Source organism: Stegodyphus dumicola, chromosome 7, assembly GCF_044657685.1.
Source record: "Stegodyphus dumicola isolate Sdum_Otavi_A_Nest chromosome 7, ASM4465768v1".
NCBI lineage: Eukaryota > Metazoa > Arthropoda > Arachnida > Araneae > Eresidae > Stegodyphus > Stegodyphus dumicola.
Window position 1 is genome coordinate 176,833,543 of NC_140774.1, and position 15,531 is coordinate 176,849,073.

General features: G+C 30.5%; 1 protein-coding gene across 1 annotated transcript in view; it reads left to right on the plus strand.

Annotated features, from left to right (window-relative positions):
- Nucleotides 1-15,531, plus strand: part of Trs31 (trafficking protein particle complex subunit 31) — a 33,484-nt gene that overhangs the window by 2,988 nt on the left and 14,965 nt on the right. Inside the window, exons 2-5 of the mRNA XM_085821092.1 lie at nucleotides 2,770-2,858; nucleotides 6,255-6,381; nucleotides 6,551-6,608; nucleotides 8,311-8,370. Coding sequence (XP_085677218.1) covers nucleotides 2,770-2,858; nucleotides 6,255-6,381; nucleotides 6,551-6,608; nucleotides 8,311-8,370 — 334 coding nt within the window. The remainder of the gene's footprint in view (nucleotides 1-2,769; nucleotides 2,859-6,254; nucleotides 6,382-6,550; nucleotides 6,609-8,310; nucleotides 8,371-15,531) is intronic.

The following is a 15,531-nucleotide window of genomic DNA, read 5'->3' on the forward strand; positions in this document are numbered from 1 at the left end:
TAAATGGTATTTGTAATTTTATGTCATCTACTTAGATTGAATTTCATTTTGTTATTTTTAATTTATGTGTTGAATATTCTGTGTAAAAATTTACTTTCTTTAAGAAGTTTAAAAAAAAAAATGCTTTTTACAAAACTAATTTCTTTTCAGTCTTTGAACTTTATTATTATTTCATAATTTAATACTCAGAAACAATTGGTGGCCCTCCCCCAAAAAGTGCATTTTAACTGATGCTGCTGTAACGGAATAGTACTATTCATTGTTATTTATTTGATTTAATTTAATTATAGGGTCTGTATGATTAGTAAATACTTACTTGCAGTATTTAAAGAATTATTTTGTTCTTTGCAATTGAAAATATTGTAGAATTATTATGAATTTAATTTTAAAAATTAACTTAAAATTCAAATCCCACTCCTTTAAAAGTTTTTTTTTTTTTTTTTTTTTCATTAGTTACATCAAACCCATTCCTTTAAAAATAAATAGACCAAAAGAATTGGATATATTTTGCAAAGTTATCTTGCTGCTATCTTGTTGACGTATGGTAGGAGAGCTGGCTGTCGCAGCTTTCTGTCCTGGTTCAAATCCCAGAGAAGGCATGGCTGGTTGTTTGCAATTGTATAGAGTCTTTGTAGTAAGCAAGCACTTAAAATGCTGTAGAGTGAAGGTCTTCTCAAGAGGTTGGTGGAAAGAGATTCTCGGATCAATCTTAAGAGGGATTCTTCTTCAAAACTGGGACAGAGTTCAGCAAATATGCTTTGCCACCTCAGTGCCTAAACCATTAACAGGCGTCATCTTTGCCTTTGACTGTCATAAAATTCAAGGACTTGATTTGATGTTACTGTCACGCGAGTGAAATAAAGTACATCACACACACAAAAGCATTTTCTTAAGATTATCCGGGTAGAGTAGACTTTAAGGTACCCCTTGTATTATGGCGAAGTTGCTGCTTGATTTATTGCCAAGTTTTTGTTTGATTCATGGTAGCCTGAGTAGTTGAATGTTATGGAAACCCTATTGTGACATAATCGGGTGCATGATTCTGAGAAATTTTGAATCATGGGATGTTTTGTAAGCATTTTTGTGGTGTGTGCTGGTTTGATTCTTTAGACGGTAGAATAGCCAAATGTAGTAAGATTAATTTGAAGTTTCTGTACGATTTGGAGCAAAAGGGAAAAAGAGCTTTAATTGACTGGTGTGTAAATGAAGGTTTACTTAGTAGCCGTTATAAGTGTCCTGTATGTAGGAAGGATATGTGTCTAGTCAAACGTAAAAACCATTTAGATGGATTTGAATGGGTTTGTAGGAAGAAATGTTTAGATGGTCACTATGTGAAGCGTTCGATCAGAAAGAGTACCTGGTTTGAAAAAAGTCATTTGAGTATGATTGATATTTTGATTTTTACGGGGGCTCTGGGTGTACGAAACGAACTCGAAAATCATGGTAAGTGAATATTTGCTTTTGGTAGTGCTTAAATGTATAACATGTTTTTCCTTTTTATGTTATTTTATTATTTGGTTTAAAATGTATTTTATAGAGATTATGTATTTTTTGCTTGCCTATATTTTAGAATTTGGTGCTCCTTTGATTCTTTAAGTGAAAATATATCGATGTGTACAGGGACAAAGTAAAGAGAGTGCGCAATGCAAGTTTGTGCAATTCTGGGATTTTTTTTTAAGTGAAAATAGTATACATGTATAAAGTTAAATAGTGTACGTGTATAAAGTTAAAAGAGTGCGCAATGCCATTTTTGTGCAATTCGGGGATTTTTTTTAAAGTGAAAATAAGTTGATGTGTACATGGATACCAAGTTTGTGCAATTTTTGTCTTGTTATTTTGTCTTTGTGTAGTGCAAGCCAAAATAACGAGTCAAAGATTTGCACAAAATCGGTATCCATGTACCGCCAAGTTTCGCCAAGGGGTAAACTATACTTTTACCGATTATCCTTTAACAATTATGTTGCACAAGTTCCAAATAATTTATAATATTTTGTGGAATAATTCTATTGTATTTGTTTTAATGGTTAACTTTTTCTTAAAAACAAATTTATTGGGTACTTTTCCGTTTCACCGGCGCAAATCTTGCCAAGCAGACTTTGTTGGCGACAGAATACAGTATACACATAAAAAATGTTAACAAACGTTACTTTATGAATTTTTTATTTTGAAGGCATAAGCATTTTAATATGGTTTAAAATTTTGTAAAAAGCCAATAAATTTGTAAAAAGACATTAATTTAAGAATTTACTATGCTTTCATGGTTCAACATCCTGATTTGCTAGTTCAAATCACGTGACCCCAAGTGATCTCGTCTCGCATAAACTATGCTACAAAAATCTAATTCTCTCAGTAATTATTTACATTAATTTCAAGTTAAGTCTTAATTTGGAATACAAGTTTGAATGCAAGACTTATTTCAATTTTTACGAATAGTTTACTCAGAAATTATGTAAAACCGTAGTGCTTTACTTCGCTAGTGCATTCTCATTAGAATTGATGAATTTAACCAGTTTGTGCCAGCAAAACGGAAAAGTACCATTTATTGTTTCTCTCAAATCAATTTCTTGGAAATAAATACTTCTGTATCATAAATCTTTGATTATACTAATTTTTTATTTTATCATTGATATAAGCTTCCTTCTTATATTCAGTTTATTCTTAAGATATCTCTGCACATTTTCTTTAAATAATTTTCATTATATATTCCTAACAATTGCAAAATAAACAGTTTCATTATACTTTTACTCTTATTGCTTTTGTTTCTTACAGATAAATATAAGTACTTATGCTCTCTTGTTTTCGGAAATTGTTCAGTATTGTCAAAACAGAGTTTTATCAGTGCCAGAACTTCAAGCAAAGTAAGTATGTAGCAATTCATAAAAGTTTATTTAAATTGTAATTAAAAATCAAAGAGGTAAGGAAAAGCTAAGAAATATGTTTTTGATTCTTCTTAATTTAGTTGCTGCTTCTTGCGGAAATATTTCTGTATTGTCTTTTAAGTTTTATAGTACGTATTTGTATAATTGATCTTTATGTAGAACAGTTGGTACAGTACCAAGTCCGCCAGACGTCTAATATTCAGAGTAACCTAGCACCCAGAGTAACCTGGGCATAGTATTATTTTTAAGCTGCAGTGATTTTAACTGTAATCACAAGTTTTGCATCTGTTCAATTTAAAGTTTTAAATAAAAAGCTTGTTTAAACCTTCTGCTGACTCAGTAGTTAATGTCGCAGAGGGACAATAACTCGCCAGGTAGTCTTTGTAGGGTTGAAAAATTTCACTTGAATAAGGAACGAAACCCTACATATTTTAGAGTTTAATCTAAAGAAGCTGCAAGCTCCATCCCCCCTTTATAATCCATTAGAATTTCTTCTTTATCTTTAGAAGTTGAAGCATTGACTTGCATTTCAAAAATGTCTATCTACCATTTAGCCTCAATTTCTTCTTTGATGTATAAAGTTCATGTTAATGTTTTTTATCTCATTTTGACTCAGCTGTAGATTTTCATTTTCTGTCAGAATTGAAATTTATTATGTGAATTTCGTTCAGCTTCCATTTTTATTAAAACTTTACTATATTCTTATGCACACTATTTCCATGCTTCTTCATTTATTCAACCATATCAGCAACATATTCTTAATTCAGCTACTTATTTTGATGAATAAATAAATGCTGTCATAAGTATTGTATGGCAACAGTGCAAAAATTTAAATGATTTAAATGATTATAAAGATTGTAATAACTGCTTTAAGACATAAATATAGTAAATCAGTATTGATAATATCTTTGAATGTTATGAGCAGCCTCAGGACATGAATTTGTTGCATGCTGTTTTTTTGCATAGACAGGAAATGGGGAAGGGGATAAGAAATTCGATAAATCACTTAAATGCAGAATCAAACCTATGTGATAATGATATGGTTAAAAAGGATAAAAGGAGTGATTGAGAAATGGCTTTGTTGTTGTTTTCCTTAAAAAAAGCAATTTTTATTTTCCTGTAAGAAAATGAAATTTAATTATTTATAGAATTATTTTGTGCATAAATTATTTTAGACTGAAATACGACGTTTTTATGATCACAAGCTTGATAATCTTGATTTACTTAAGGATAATTGTTATTGTTGTTGTTACTTATGTTTACTTGTCTGACATAGTCAGCCACAAAATTCTTCGTGGTAAGAAGCACAAGATTAGGCCTGCTGTTGGCAACAGCAACTTGAGCACAATTCAGTTGACAGTGCAGTTTAGCTCAGTTCTGCCCCCAATTTTGATAGAAAGCAGCCTGGGGGACGGGTCTGAGGGTCTCCCACTCCTCTCCCCTTCCATCAAACCACATGAGAGGACTTTCGGCTCGCCACATTGTTGCATGCTATTTAGAGTGCCGCCATGCCGCACTGACACTATACATTTACAAACATCCATGCTTTCTCTGGGATTCGAACCAGTGCCCTTTGGCACAGCAGTCAGCAATGCTAGCCACTATACCGGTTGTGCGGCTAAGAATAATTGTCTTGGAGAATAATACATTAAATATCAATATTGGTGATTATAAATAAATGCCACTGACTTTCAGAGATGATCACCATGAAGGGAATTCACTGTATGTACTATTTTTAATGTATATTTTCATAATGCTTAAATTACCTAATTTTTATTTAGCTTTAATTGCATTAATGGATGTTATATTGTAATTTATGTACATGCTTTCATCACTCTATCAAACAGTTAAAATACAGTCCTGTTTTTGTTTATCAATATTGTTTATCAGTACTGACTGAAAACCCGGTCAAAGTTTTACTGTTTATTAAAAGCTGAATTCTTGTACACATTTTTTGTAACAAATTCTACATCAAAATAAAGTATTGCTTGATTTGCTTATAATTTCTGGAAAAATATATATAAAGCACTCAAAGTGGCCAAATAATGGGCAGCATAGAAAAATAATTAATGGGGATTTAATGGATATCTCACTGAATATATGAAGCCAATAATTTAATTATCCAACAAATTGAATATGTATAAAAAAGAAAAATTTCCCATTTAAAATATTCAAGACTTTAAATTTTATTAATTTAAAACATTAAGGCAAAATATTTTTAATTAAAAATAATTGAGTTAAACAAATCTATTTCTTTCAAGCAAAATATGTCAGTTTCACCGAGTAGCAAAAGATTTCAAACCTTCATAGCTAGACATTTATGCATTTTTTTTGGCATTTTCAGAATTGATAAAACTATGGTATAAACATAGTAATTGTTCAGTATCTTTTTTTGCAAAATTCTGTAATGCCTCTGTCAAAAGTTATTTCCACTTTTGAAGATAGCCTTTCTCTATATATGATATTAGGTGGTGGAGGAAGATCAGATTTTAACATGATCAACATTTTTATTTTCATCATTTTGATGTTCTAAATCTGTTCATGATATTTTATTTTCTAAGAGAGAATTTTTTTAGGAATTTCTTTTATTTTCATTTTCAAGAATAAACTTGCTCAAGAACTCAATTGCTTATTGCAGGGTTTTTTTTAACTTTTTTGAGTTGCGATCCCCTTTTATCATAGAGATTTTTTTCGTTACCCCCCAGGACCCCATAATATTTACCAAAATTTTCTGGGACCCCATAAGCATTTTGCAAATCCAACGCACGTGTGAGTGAAACTGTCAATTTTTTCACTTGTATTGTAATATACTATCGCAGTTTTGGGTCATTAACTGTAATTTATAATTTTAAGACATAGAACAATGTGAAAATTTTAAATAAGTAACAGACGAAATGACAGCATCATGTGCAAAGCAAGGAAAATGAATGTTTATATTATAAAAAGAATGTGTCGGAACGTTTTCGTTTTTTTCTTTGTCTGTATTGTCTTATCTTTATCTATTTTCAGATATATTGTGTAAAAATATTTGGTAATTGTAAAATTATTATTATAAGTTAAAGAAATATCAAAACTGGTAAAATTTTTCGTGACCTCCTGCTGTAGGTCCTGTGATCCCCAAGGGGGTTGCGACCCGCAGTTTAAGAAACCCTGCTTATTGCAAACTTGTAATTGTGATCTTTCAAAAGTTGTTTAAAAAAGTGCTAGCTCATCATGATAAGAATACATTTTCCCTTTGTACAAAAAGTTTTTTTTTTTTTTTTTTTTTTTTTAAATATGAACATAGAAAGTAATTGAAAGTGTGTTCAAAGATCATAATAAATATTGTAATGCATATTATTATGCAGAATATTAACTAATTTATTTTTTACATAGGTTAGCTGAGTTAGGTTATCATGTTGGCCAAAGAATGGTTGATACTCTGTTTGTGCGAGAAAGAAATTTTAAAAGAGAAACAAAGCTGATAAATGTTTTGATATTTATAAAAACTACACTTTGGAAAGTGAGTACTTTTAAAATTTTCGAAGTTTCCAAAATTTTTAACTAAAAAAAATTATTTATATTTCTGTAAAAGACTGCATATTTATTTCATATAGCTGTAAATTGCAATATTTTAAATGATAGTTCTTGATTTGACTTAGTAAAATAAAATAAAATGTTTTTTGCTATAGACCTTGTTTGGTAAAGAAGCTGATAAACTTGAACAAGCCAGTGATGATAACAAAACATGTATCCTTTGATATAAAATTTGAAATTGTGCATATGAAATTAAGTTATGCCAAAATTTTATTGACTTAGAAATCCTTTTAATGTCAGTTGGGCTTTTTTTTTAAATTTATAACTTGCATTTTCCTTTTTTTTAATAAAATTTAATTATAGAAAAGTATTTTTTATTCTAATATTGAATGCATTTCTTCAGAATTAAGTAAAATCTTTTATGTCACTGCTATTTTAATATTATTTTTAGATGTAGGAGATCATATTGTTGAAATATTGAATGTTTTATGTAGGTTGTAAGTAATTGTCAAAAGGACGATGTTTGAGCACAGAGTAGTTTGCAGTTCTTATGAAAATACCAAACAGCAACATTTGGGGATAATTTGAAGAAATTATTATTATTGTGTTTTTCATCAGAGAAACGGATTACCACATTTGCATTAATGCTGGAAGTGCTACTAATTTTCCATTTAACTTTGTTTTGGTTCAGCATTTTTTTGTTGCATTCTTTTTTTTTTTTTTCGTTGTTTAGAGAAAGTGTAAATAATATATCATAAAACATACCAAGCTTTTGTCATGCAGATGTTTTGTCACATTAATTTTAATGTTAAAAATGTTACTTCATTTCAAATAAAGGAGATCATGTTTATTTTCTTCCATTCTTAGATTTCAAAATCTTGCATTAAAAATATATATATATATATATATTTTGTCATTTAAATAACAGCATTTCAATATTAGTTGTACTTGGAAGCTCTTCCAGCATTTTAATTCAGACTCACTTGCACTGAAGATAAACTTTTAAATAAGTTTAAAACATCAGGAAAGGAGGAAAAGATAAGTCATAAGAGGAAGAAAAGCATGCTAGTTTGCAATTTAAAAGTTTAACATGAAATTGATGTTAATTTTATAGAAACTGTAAACATTTCAATAGGCTGCTTAACTGTTCCTTAAACTGCAGAAGTTTTTACTATGAAACCAGTATCAGTGTAAGATTGAATTTTGATTAATTTGAAAAATCGTAACTTGTGCTGTATTCGGATATGTTGGAATTGTCAGAAATATGGAGGAAGGGACAGAGGGAGTAAGGTTGTTCAGATTTTACAGCTACTTGATGTAGATAAATTAATGGCATTTGTATTTATGTAGAAGACTAATGAATTATTTTATAAATGAAGATAATCATTAAAGCTGGATTGTTATTAAATGACTATCAATTGTATGGTTATTTCATTTTAGAAATTTTAAGTGAAGTTGTATTGTTGTTTGTTTGCTTTGTTTTTGTTAGTGTGTTTCCTTTTAACAAATATTTAAGAAACTAATTTAATTGACAGCACATAATTGAATTGCATTTTAATTTATCATTTGGTTAATTTTAAATTGCGAGTTCAAAATTTTTTAAACTGTTGATTTGGTTATATTTGTTGTATTATTCCTATCTGTATTACTCTTTTCAATTATCTGCAAGTAATTTAAATTTTAAAGAACCAAATTTTAATTGAAACTTGAAGACAGCTTTCTTTTGTTATCGGGGGGGGGGGAGAAGTGAGTTTTATCTAAGATTTTTGTTAGCTTTCCCCCTTCTTTTTCAATGCATTTTAATCAGGACATACTGTTTTTAAAAATATGATGTTCATTATTTATTTATTTATTTTGTGTATGTGTGTTTTGCAAATGAAAAGAGTAGAGTCAAAGAAGCCTTAACAAGCCTAAGTTTTTATAATAGAGAATGAACCATTGGTTAATAAATTTATATCAATACCAAAGGATAAAGGTAGATATTATGCTATTTTATTATTAATTAAAAATTTAGAACTGCATTTTATAATGAGCATGTTTTACTTTTATACTGATATTTTTAAATAACAGAGGAGTATTTAAAACTTTGTTTTCTGTTCCATTTATCATGCAATATGAAATAACTGTCAGCTTATTAAATATGGCCATATTGATATTTAGCAATTTATTAATTTAGAAGCCAAATAACAAAAATCAGCGTTATATTTTCAAATTTTCACAGGACTAGTTTTGGTGGTTTTACCGAACCATCAACCTCAGTTACAAAAGCACAAATGATTTGCACTTTTGCAGCTGAGGTTGATGGTTCGGTAAAACCACCAAAACTAGTCCTGTGAAAATTTGAAAATATAATGCTGATTTTTGCTGTTTGACTTCTAAATTAATATTTGTTCGGCATGTTATTGTATCTTAATTTAGCAATTTACAAAAAATGTCTTTCAGTTCAGTGTTCAGATAAATTTAAGTGAATTCTGTAATGCTATACAATATCCTGTGAATAAATGGCACACTGGATGATCTTTCTGCAGGAATATTATGCATATCAAAATCAGCATATAATCAATAAGACAATTAGGAAATATATTAGTTCATTATTTATATGCATTTAGGAAATATTGACATTTCTGCTATATTTCTTAATATTTACAAATTGTGGTACTTTTTGATTATGTGCCCCCCCCCCCCGAAAAGTCAGGAAACCATTGCCAACTTTGCAGAACTCTGGGAAACCAATTGATAATGTAACCAATGAGAGAAATGTTTGTTTGGGTATCCTTATGTCTTTTTTAATTGAATTAGTAAGATCTAGCATCCCCTACTTTTTAATATTTTTCTCAATGACTTGTATCCTATGTTGAACAATAAATAAAATGAACAGCTATTATAAAAAAAATATGGAATCACTTTTAAACCCACATTTTAACACTCTGCTTGCAATTTTTCCCACTGCCTTTCCAGAAAATTCAGTCATTTAATAAGTACAATTCTATAAAACAAATATATTCAATGCAAAAAGATATACAGGTCTAATCAGAGAAATTACAATTAAATTTCAAAAGTGCAAGTACACATGTGCTATGGACATACCTCGATTGCCACTTAAATATGTTTTGGTGACTTCATGTGTTGCCACATGAATACATTTTGATGACATGGTGTGTTTTGCATTATCAAGTTTCGTGACTTTTTGATGAGGGATGCAGGTAATTTGGAAATATCCAAATAATTTGTGCAGAACTGTAATTTAAGCAAGCATACAAAATTATTATTTTAGAAAATATAAAAAAGTATTTTCTTATTGAGTACCTATGTAAAATATCTCAATTGTATTGTAGCAGTAATTTAAATTATTTTAGCTCCATATTAATGATAAAAGTAAACTAGTATTTAAATTTTGAATTAAGAATATGAATTTAAAAATAAACTGCTGATAAATGCAAAAAATAATTAGTCATGCTAATTTTTATAGGGTATGCAATAATAGAAAATAAATGTATAGAATAAGGAAACCTTTCAAGTTTTAACCATTAATAATCAAAACTATTATGTATTATATAGTGCCTCAATCAAAAAATATTTTTACTATTAAAAAGTCAGTCAGTTATGTATAAAATATCACCTTTTGTTTTTAGATAAGTGTTAGGAATTTGAATTAATCATTGGAAATGGGTGAATTTTTTCCGTTAACTCAAAATTATACACTACATAAACTGAAAATTAATTTTAAAAGGCAACAGAATATATATTAAAAACTAATGATTTATCTAAATTAAAACATTTTCAAATTCATGATTAGTGATTAATTCTAAAAAGAGTTGCACAGAAAATGTTAAATAATTTTAATAATGATATAAATTAGTTTCTATGATCAAAATATGTTATAAATATATTTTTTTGTTCTAAAGTTTGTTTATATATTAGAAAAAATTACATTTAAACTTGCTGTGCTGAAATTTCTGAAAATCAAAATTTTGTTAGTTTACATCCAGAAGTGAGCATGGACTTGAGTTGTTTGTGGATTAAGCAGTCACAGATTGTCAGAATTCTACTTACGTTTATATTAAAATTTCATCTTATAAATACGCAATTTTTTTTTTTTTACTTCAATGCTGCATGAACTTCCTTTTAACTGCTTTTTTTTTAAACACAAATTTGATAGGAATACTTGTATGTTCCACTTTTATTCTAAAACACGGGTGTCTAAAGAGCCGCCCAAAAGTGTGCAAATGCAAATTATGAAAGTACTTAAATTTATAAATTTTATTAAAAATAAATGTTTGAATTTAAATCATATATAATTGATTCATTGGTATTTATCTCTACATGTAATAAAAGAAAGAGTGTGTGTGTGTGTGTGTCTTTTGTTCGCGCTGTGCGTAAGCTAATAGACCCACGGCTACGAAATTTGGTACATAGGTGTGTCTAGACAAGAGCCAGTGCACCTCGAAGCGATTTTTTTCGAAATTCGAATCAGAAATTTTTTTATTTTATGTTTTGTGACGAAATCGCGTCATTTTGAGACATAATGGGCTATAGGAAAGCGAGATTTTACTCTACACACTCCATTTTCACATCGTCATGAAACGTAGGCACTTAGCTATTTTACGAACTTAAAATAAATTTTGTGATTCAATAAATCAATTAAATACAAATTTATTTAACAAAGTGAGCTTAACACCTTTTCAATGGGATTTTTTCTAAAAATTTTTATTTTTAAAAATGTACAGTTTATTTTTTAAAAAAATTTTTGGGTACGTTAAACTTTCATCCTTGCGACTGCTTTTACAAAAAGAATTTTGGAAAAATGATAATATTTTGTATTTAAAAAAAAAAAAAAATTAAGTGAAGCTTCCGAGTACACATCTAACATCTTTAAAAATGTGATTTTGGCAACATTTTTTCTTTCTCATTGTTATTGATAGATTTTTGATGAAATCACATCATTTTGAATAGTTTCATTCTTTTAGAAATATGAGTTTGGCAACAATTTTTCATCATATTTCTTATGTTACTGTTTTTAAGAGATTGGCATATTTCATTGTCAATTTTTTATGAATATAATTCATTTTTATTGATTTTTTTTTTGATAAAGTTGTTCTGCAGAGTAAAATTCTGCACCAAATTTTTTGTTTTTTGAGTTTTTTTCATGTTATATTTAATAAATAAAGGTAACACACAAAACGTTAAAAACCGCCCCTTTGGATGTAATTTAAAATATGAAACCTTTCAAATTTTTTTCTAATCCAAAAGAGCTTTGTCCCCAAAGGACTAAAGGACTTTTTTTTTTAAATGAAGTTGTTCTGCAGAGTAAAATTCAGTGCAGTTTTTAAATTTAACGTTTGTTGTTCCCTTCAGGCATTTTCTGGTACTTTTAAAAGCCAGACGAAGGCTGGCAGCGTAGCTGCTAGTTTTAAAATAAAAAGTTAAATATAAACCTCTTAGTATGTGTTATGTTCACCTCTTTGTGGAATGGGCTGGAAATCAAAACTCTACACAATAAATATCATAAATATTTTACTCTTGCTCCAATGTACAAACTAGAAAAACAATTCACTTATATCTTTAGAACACAATTACAATAAAAATAATCGCGTGTTGCCACATCTCTGAAACACAATCGCGGAAAACTTCATTAATTTAAAAGTAGAAATAAATTATTTTTAGCTTTATACGAATATCAGGAGCGCGCTTTTTCGGCGAGCAATGGATGGCGTAACTCACTGGGCCCCCATGACCCCGTGATCAGCTCAGCTAGATATATAAACTGAAATATAATGCAACACATAAAAATTAAACAAACTGTAAATATAATTATAAAACATAGAAAGCAATAATTCAATCAGTCATTTATAGGAAGTCTGACCAGTTTATGTATTAGTCTTTTCATTTCACCCGACGCAGTTTTTAAGTTGACTGACCTTACTCTTTGGTCAGTTCCCTTATAAGTGCAAATTACTTTTGCCATCTTCCACTTAAGTGCTGGCAAGTTCTCATCCTTGATTAGCATTAAGTCATTCACACGTAAATCAGCACTGGGAAGTTTCCACTTGTTGCACACTTGCAACTGATTTAAGTAGTCTTTTGACTATGATTTCCAAAACGATTGGGAAATCTGTGTGACTAATTTCCACCGTTCATGGATGGGAATTTTCTCATTTGTTACATCAGGCTCAGGAACACTTTTTAACTCGGAACCGATAATAAAGTGACCCGGTGTAATGACAGAAAAATCATTTGGGCCCTCAGAAGCAGCCACTGAAGGACGGGAGTTAAGTATGGCTTCAATCTCCACTAGACACCTTGAAATTCCTCTTGTGAGAGGATGTCTCATGTGAAACTTCATGGATTTAACGGCAGCCTCCCATAGGCCTCCAAAATGAGGGGCTGATGGAACATTCATTGTCCATTTAACGCCTTCGTTGGTCAAGTAAGTACCAAGTGCCTCCATCGTACATGCTTTTAAGTAATTCTTTTCACCGATAAAGTTCGTTCCACAATCACTGAATATTTCAGTGGGCTTTCCTCGTCGTCCTATGAATTGTTTCAGAGCTGCAATGCATGCGTGAGCACTAAGGTCACTACTTTACTTGTTTCTAAGAAAGGAGCCAAAATCCTATTCCCCCTCACATTTCTTATAAACCTTAAACCCCAAGCAACAACTCTCTGCAACTTACTCCAAACTGAAAATTTGTTCCAAAGCTGCTCAACTAATTCCAACTGAACTACAAAACATTTGACAGAATTTTTTTACTCTCTTAGTATTTCCGCACTGTCTACATTTGGTAACCCTCTAACCCAATGTTTAGGCCAACTCTCAAAATTTTTTCGTAGCCAAATTGGACCTGACCACCATTTTTCATTAAGTACCAACTTCTCAGCCGAGATTCCTGTAGTAAGCAAATCTGCAGGATTATCGTCAGACGGACAATAATACCAATCACTTGGACTCGATCTTTCCTGAATTTCCACAACCCGGTTGGCAACGAACTGTTTCCATCTCTTCACACTTCCCTTCACCCAATGCAACACAATACAAGAATCACTCCAAAACAATATTCTTCCAATTTTATCCTTAAAGACACTCTTAAGGTAATTTCCCACTCTAGCACCTATTACCATGGCCATTAACTCCAACCGTGGCAGCGTTAGTTTCTTTAACGATGACACTCTACTCTTCGACATTATAAAAGATACTCTGTAATTCCCATTATTCTCACAATATCTAAAATAAACAACAGTTCCGTAAGCACTTGGGGAAGCATCGCAAAACACATGTACTTCGGATTGCTCATTCTCACAATCCAGAAAACAATATCTCGAAATAGTAACGTCTATCAATTTTTCAATTTCTTTACACCACGTTATCCACTTTTGCTGCAAGTCCTCCGGCAATTCTTCGTCCCAATCACACACTCTCTCCCAAATTTCCTGTAACAATAACTTTATACGTATCACAAACGGCACAATCAAATCAATAGGATCAAAGATTCTTGCAGCTGTCTGTAAAACACATCTTTTAGTGCATCGCAACGTTTTCCACGAATCCACCAAACCCTTCACCTCCAATGACAACTTATCTCTATCAGGATTCCAATTCAACCCTAGGACTTTCAGTTGTTGAACTCCCACTATCTCACTGTCACTAAGTCCATTTTCTATCCACAATTTTTCTAATTCTCTACTGTTCGACCTCAGTTTCCTTAAACTAAATCCACCACTCTTTAATATTGATACAGCATCTGATGACAACTCAAATGATTCTCTCACACTGTCTCCACCATAATATAAATCATCTACATAAAGTGATGAATTTAACATTTCAAATGACTTCAGTTTACTTTCCTTATATTTTTTTATATGATGCTTTATCGTAGTACTCAAAACGAAAGGGGAACTTTTACATCCAAAGGGTAGTCTTTCATTCTCATAATTTTATATTCTTCACTAGGGTTATCTGAATACCAAAGAAATTTTAAGAATTTTCTATCTCTTTCAGAAATTTTTATCATTAAGAAAGCCTTCTCTATATCACCATTAAATGCTATTTTGTAATTACGAAATTTTAGAATGACATCAAGAATATTTGGATTTAAATTTGGGTCAATTTCCAAACAATCGTTCCAAGAAAGATTACCTTTAGATTTTGAACTGCAGTTAAAGACTATACAAACTTTAGTTGTTTCTTTATCTTCCCTAATAACTGTTCTATGAGGCATAAATGCTCATCTCTACCACATTCCTCAATAACTCCATTTTGTTTTTGGTCATTTATTATATCCCTATACTCATTAGCAACCCAATCATTTTTAGAAAAATCCTTTACTAACTCATCAAACCTCTTTTTAGCTAAAAAATAATTATTTCCTAATTCATCGTAACTAAACTTCCATAATAAATCAGTTTCTTATTTCTCATTCACGAATTTTAAATTTTTCTTAAATTCATCTATCAGCGCTTTATCAACTACATTTAACTCTTCCTTTTCTTTAATTCCTAAAGCATCAAGCTCCCATAATATCTGAACATCTGAAGCAGTTACACAAAAATTTGCTGAAACTGCAGTCTTAACATTTGGCTTGTAACCATCTTGACTTCCCTGTAAAGCAAACCCGAAAATCGTTGGCACGCAAGTAATTTCCTGGTTTATTTTTTTGAAAGCTGAAGCTTCAATAATCTGCCAAAACACATCTGCCCCAATTAATATCTCAATGGTTATATCACTGTCACAGCAGTCGGCTAAGACTAATCCGCGGGACTGCATAATATTTTGTACTTCTTGATTTGGAACAGAAACAGATGCCGCTGTAATAGTATCGGCCACTAGCACTTCAATTTGAATACACTGATTAGGGTTGTATCTGCTAGATAATTTTAATTCTACTACTTCGTATAATTTCTCAGTAGGCTTTGCTGAGCCAAAGGAAAAAACTGACAACCTTTCCTTTCTAATTGATTTTAATTTTAAGCAATTGGCAAGGGCCTTCGTACACCAGCTTCTTTCAGAGCCATTATCGCATAATATGCGCGTCATTTTATTCAATTTTGTTTTATCAACAGAGCTAACGTATACACTGTACGTGAGTAACAGCACAGATGATTTATGTATTCGGCTTGACCTTGATACTGAAGGTTTGCA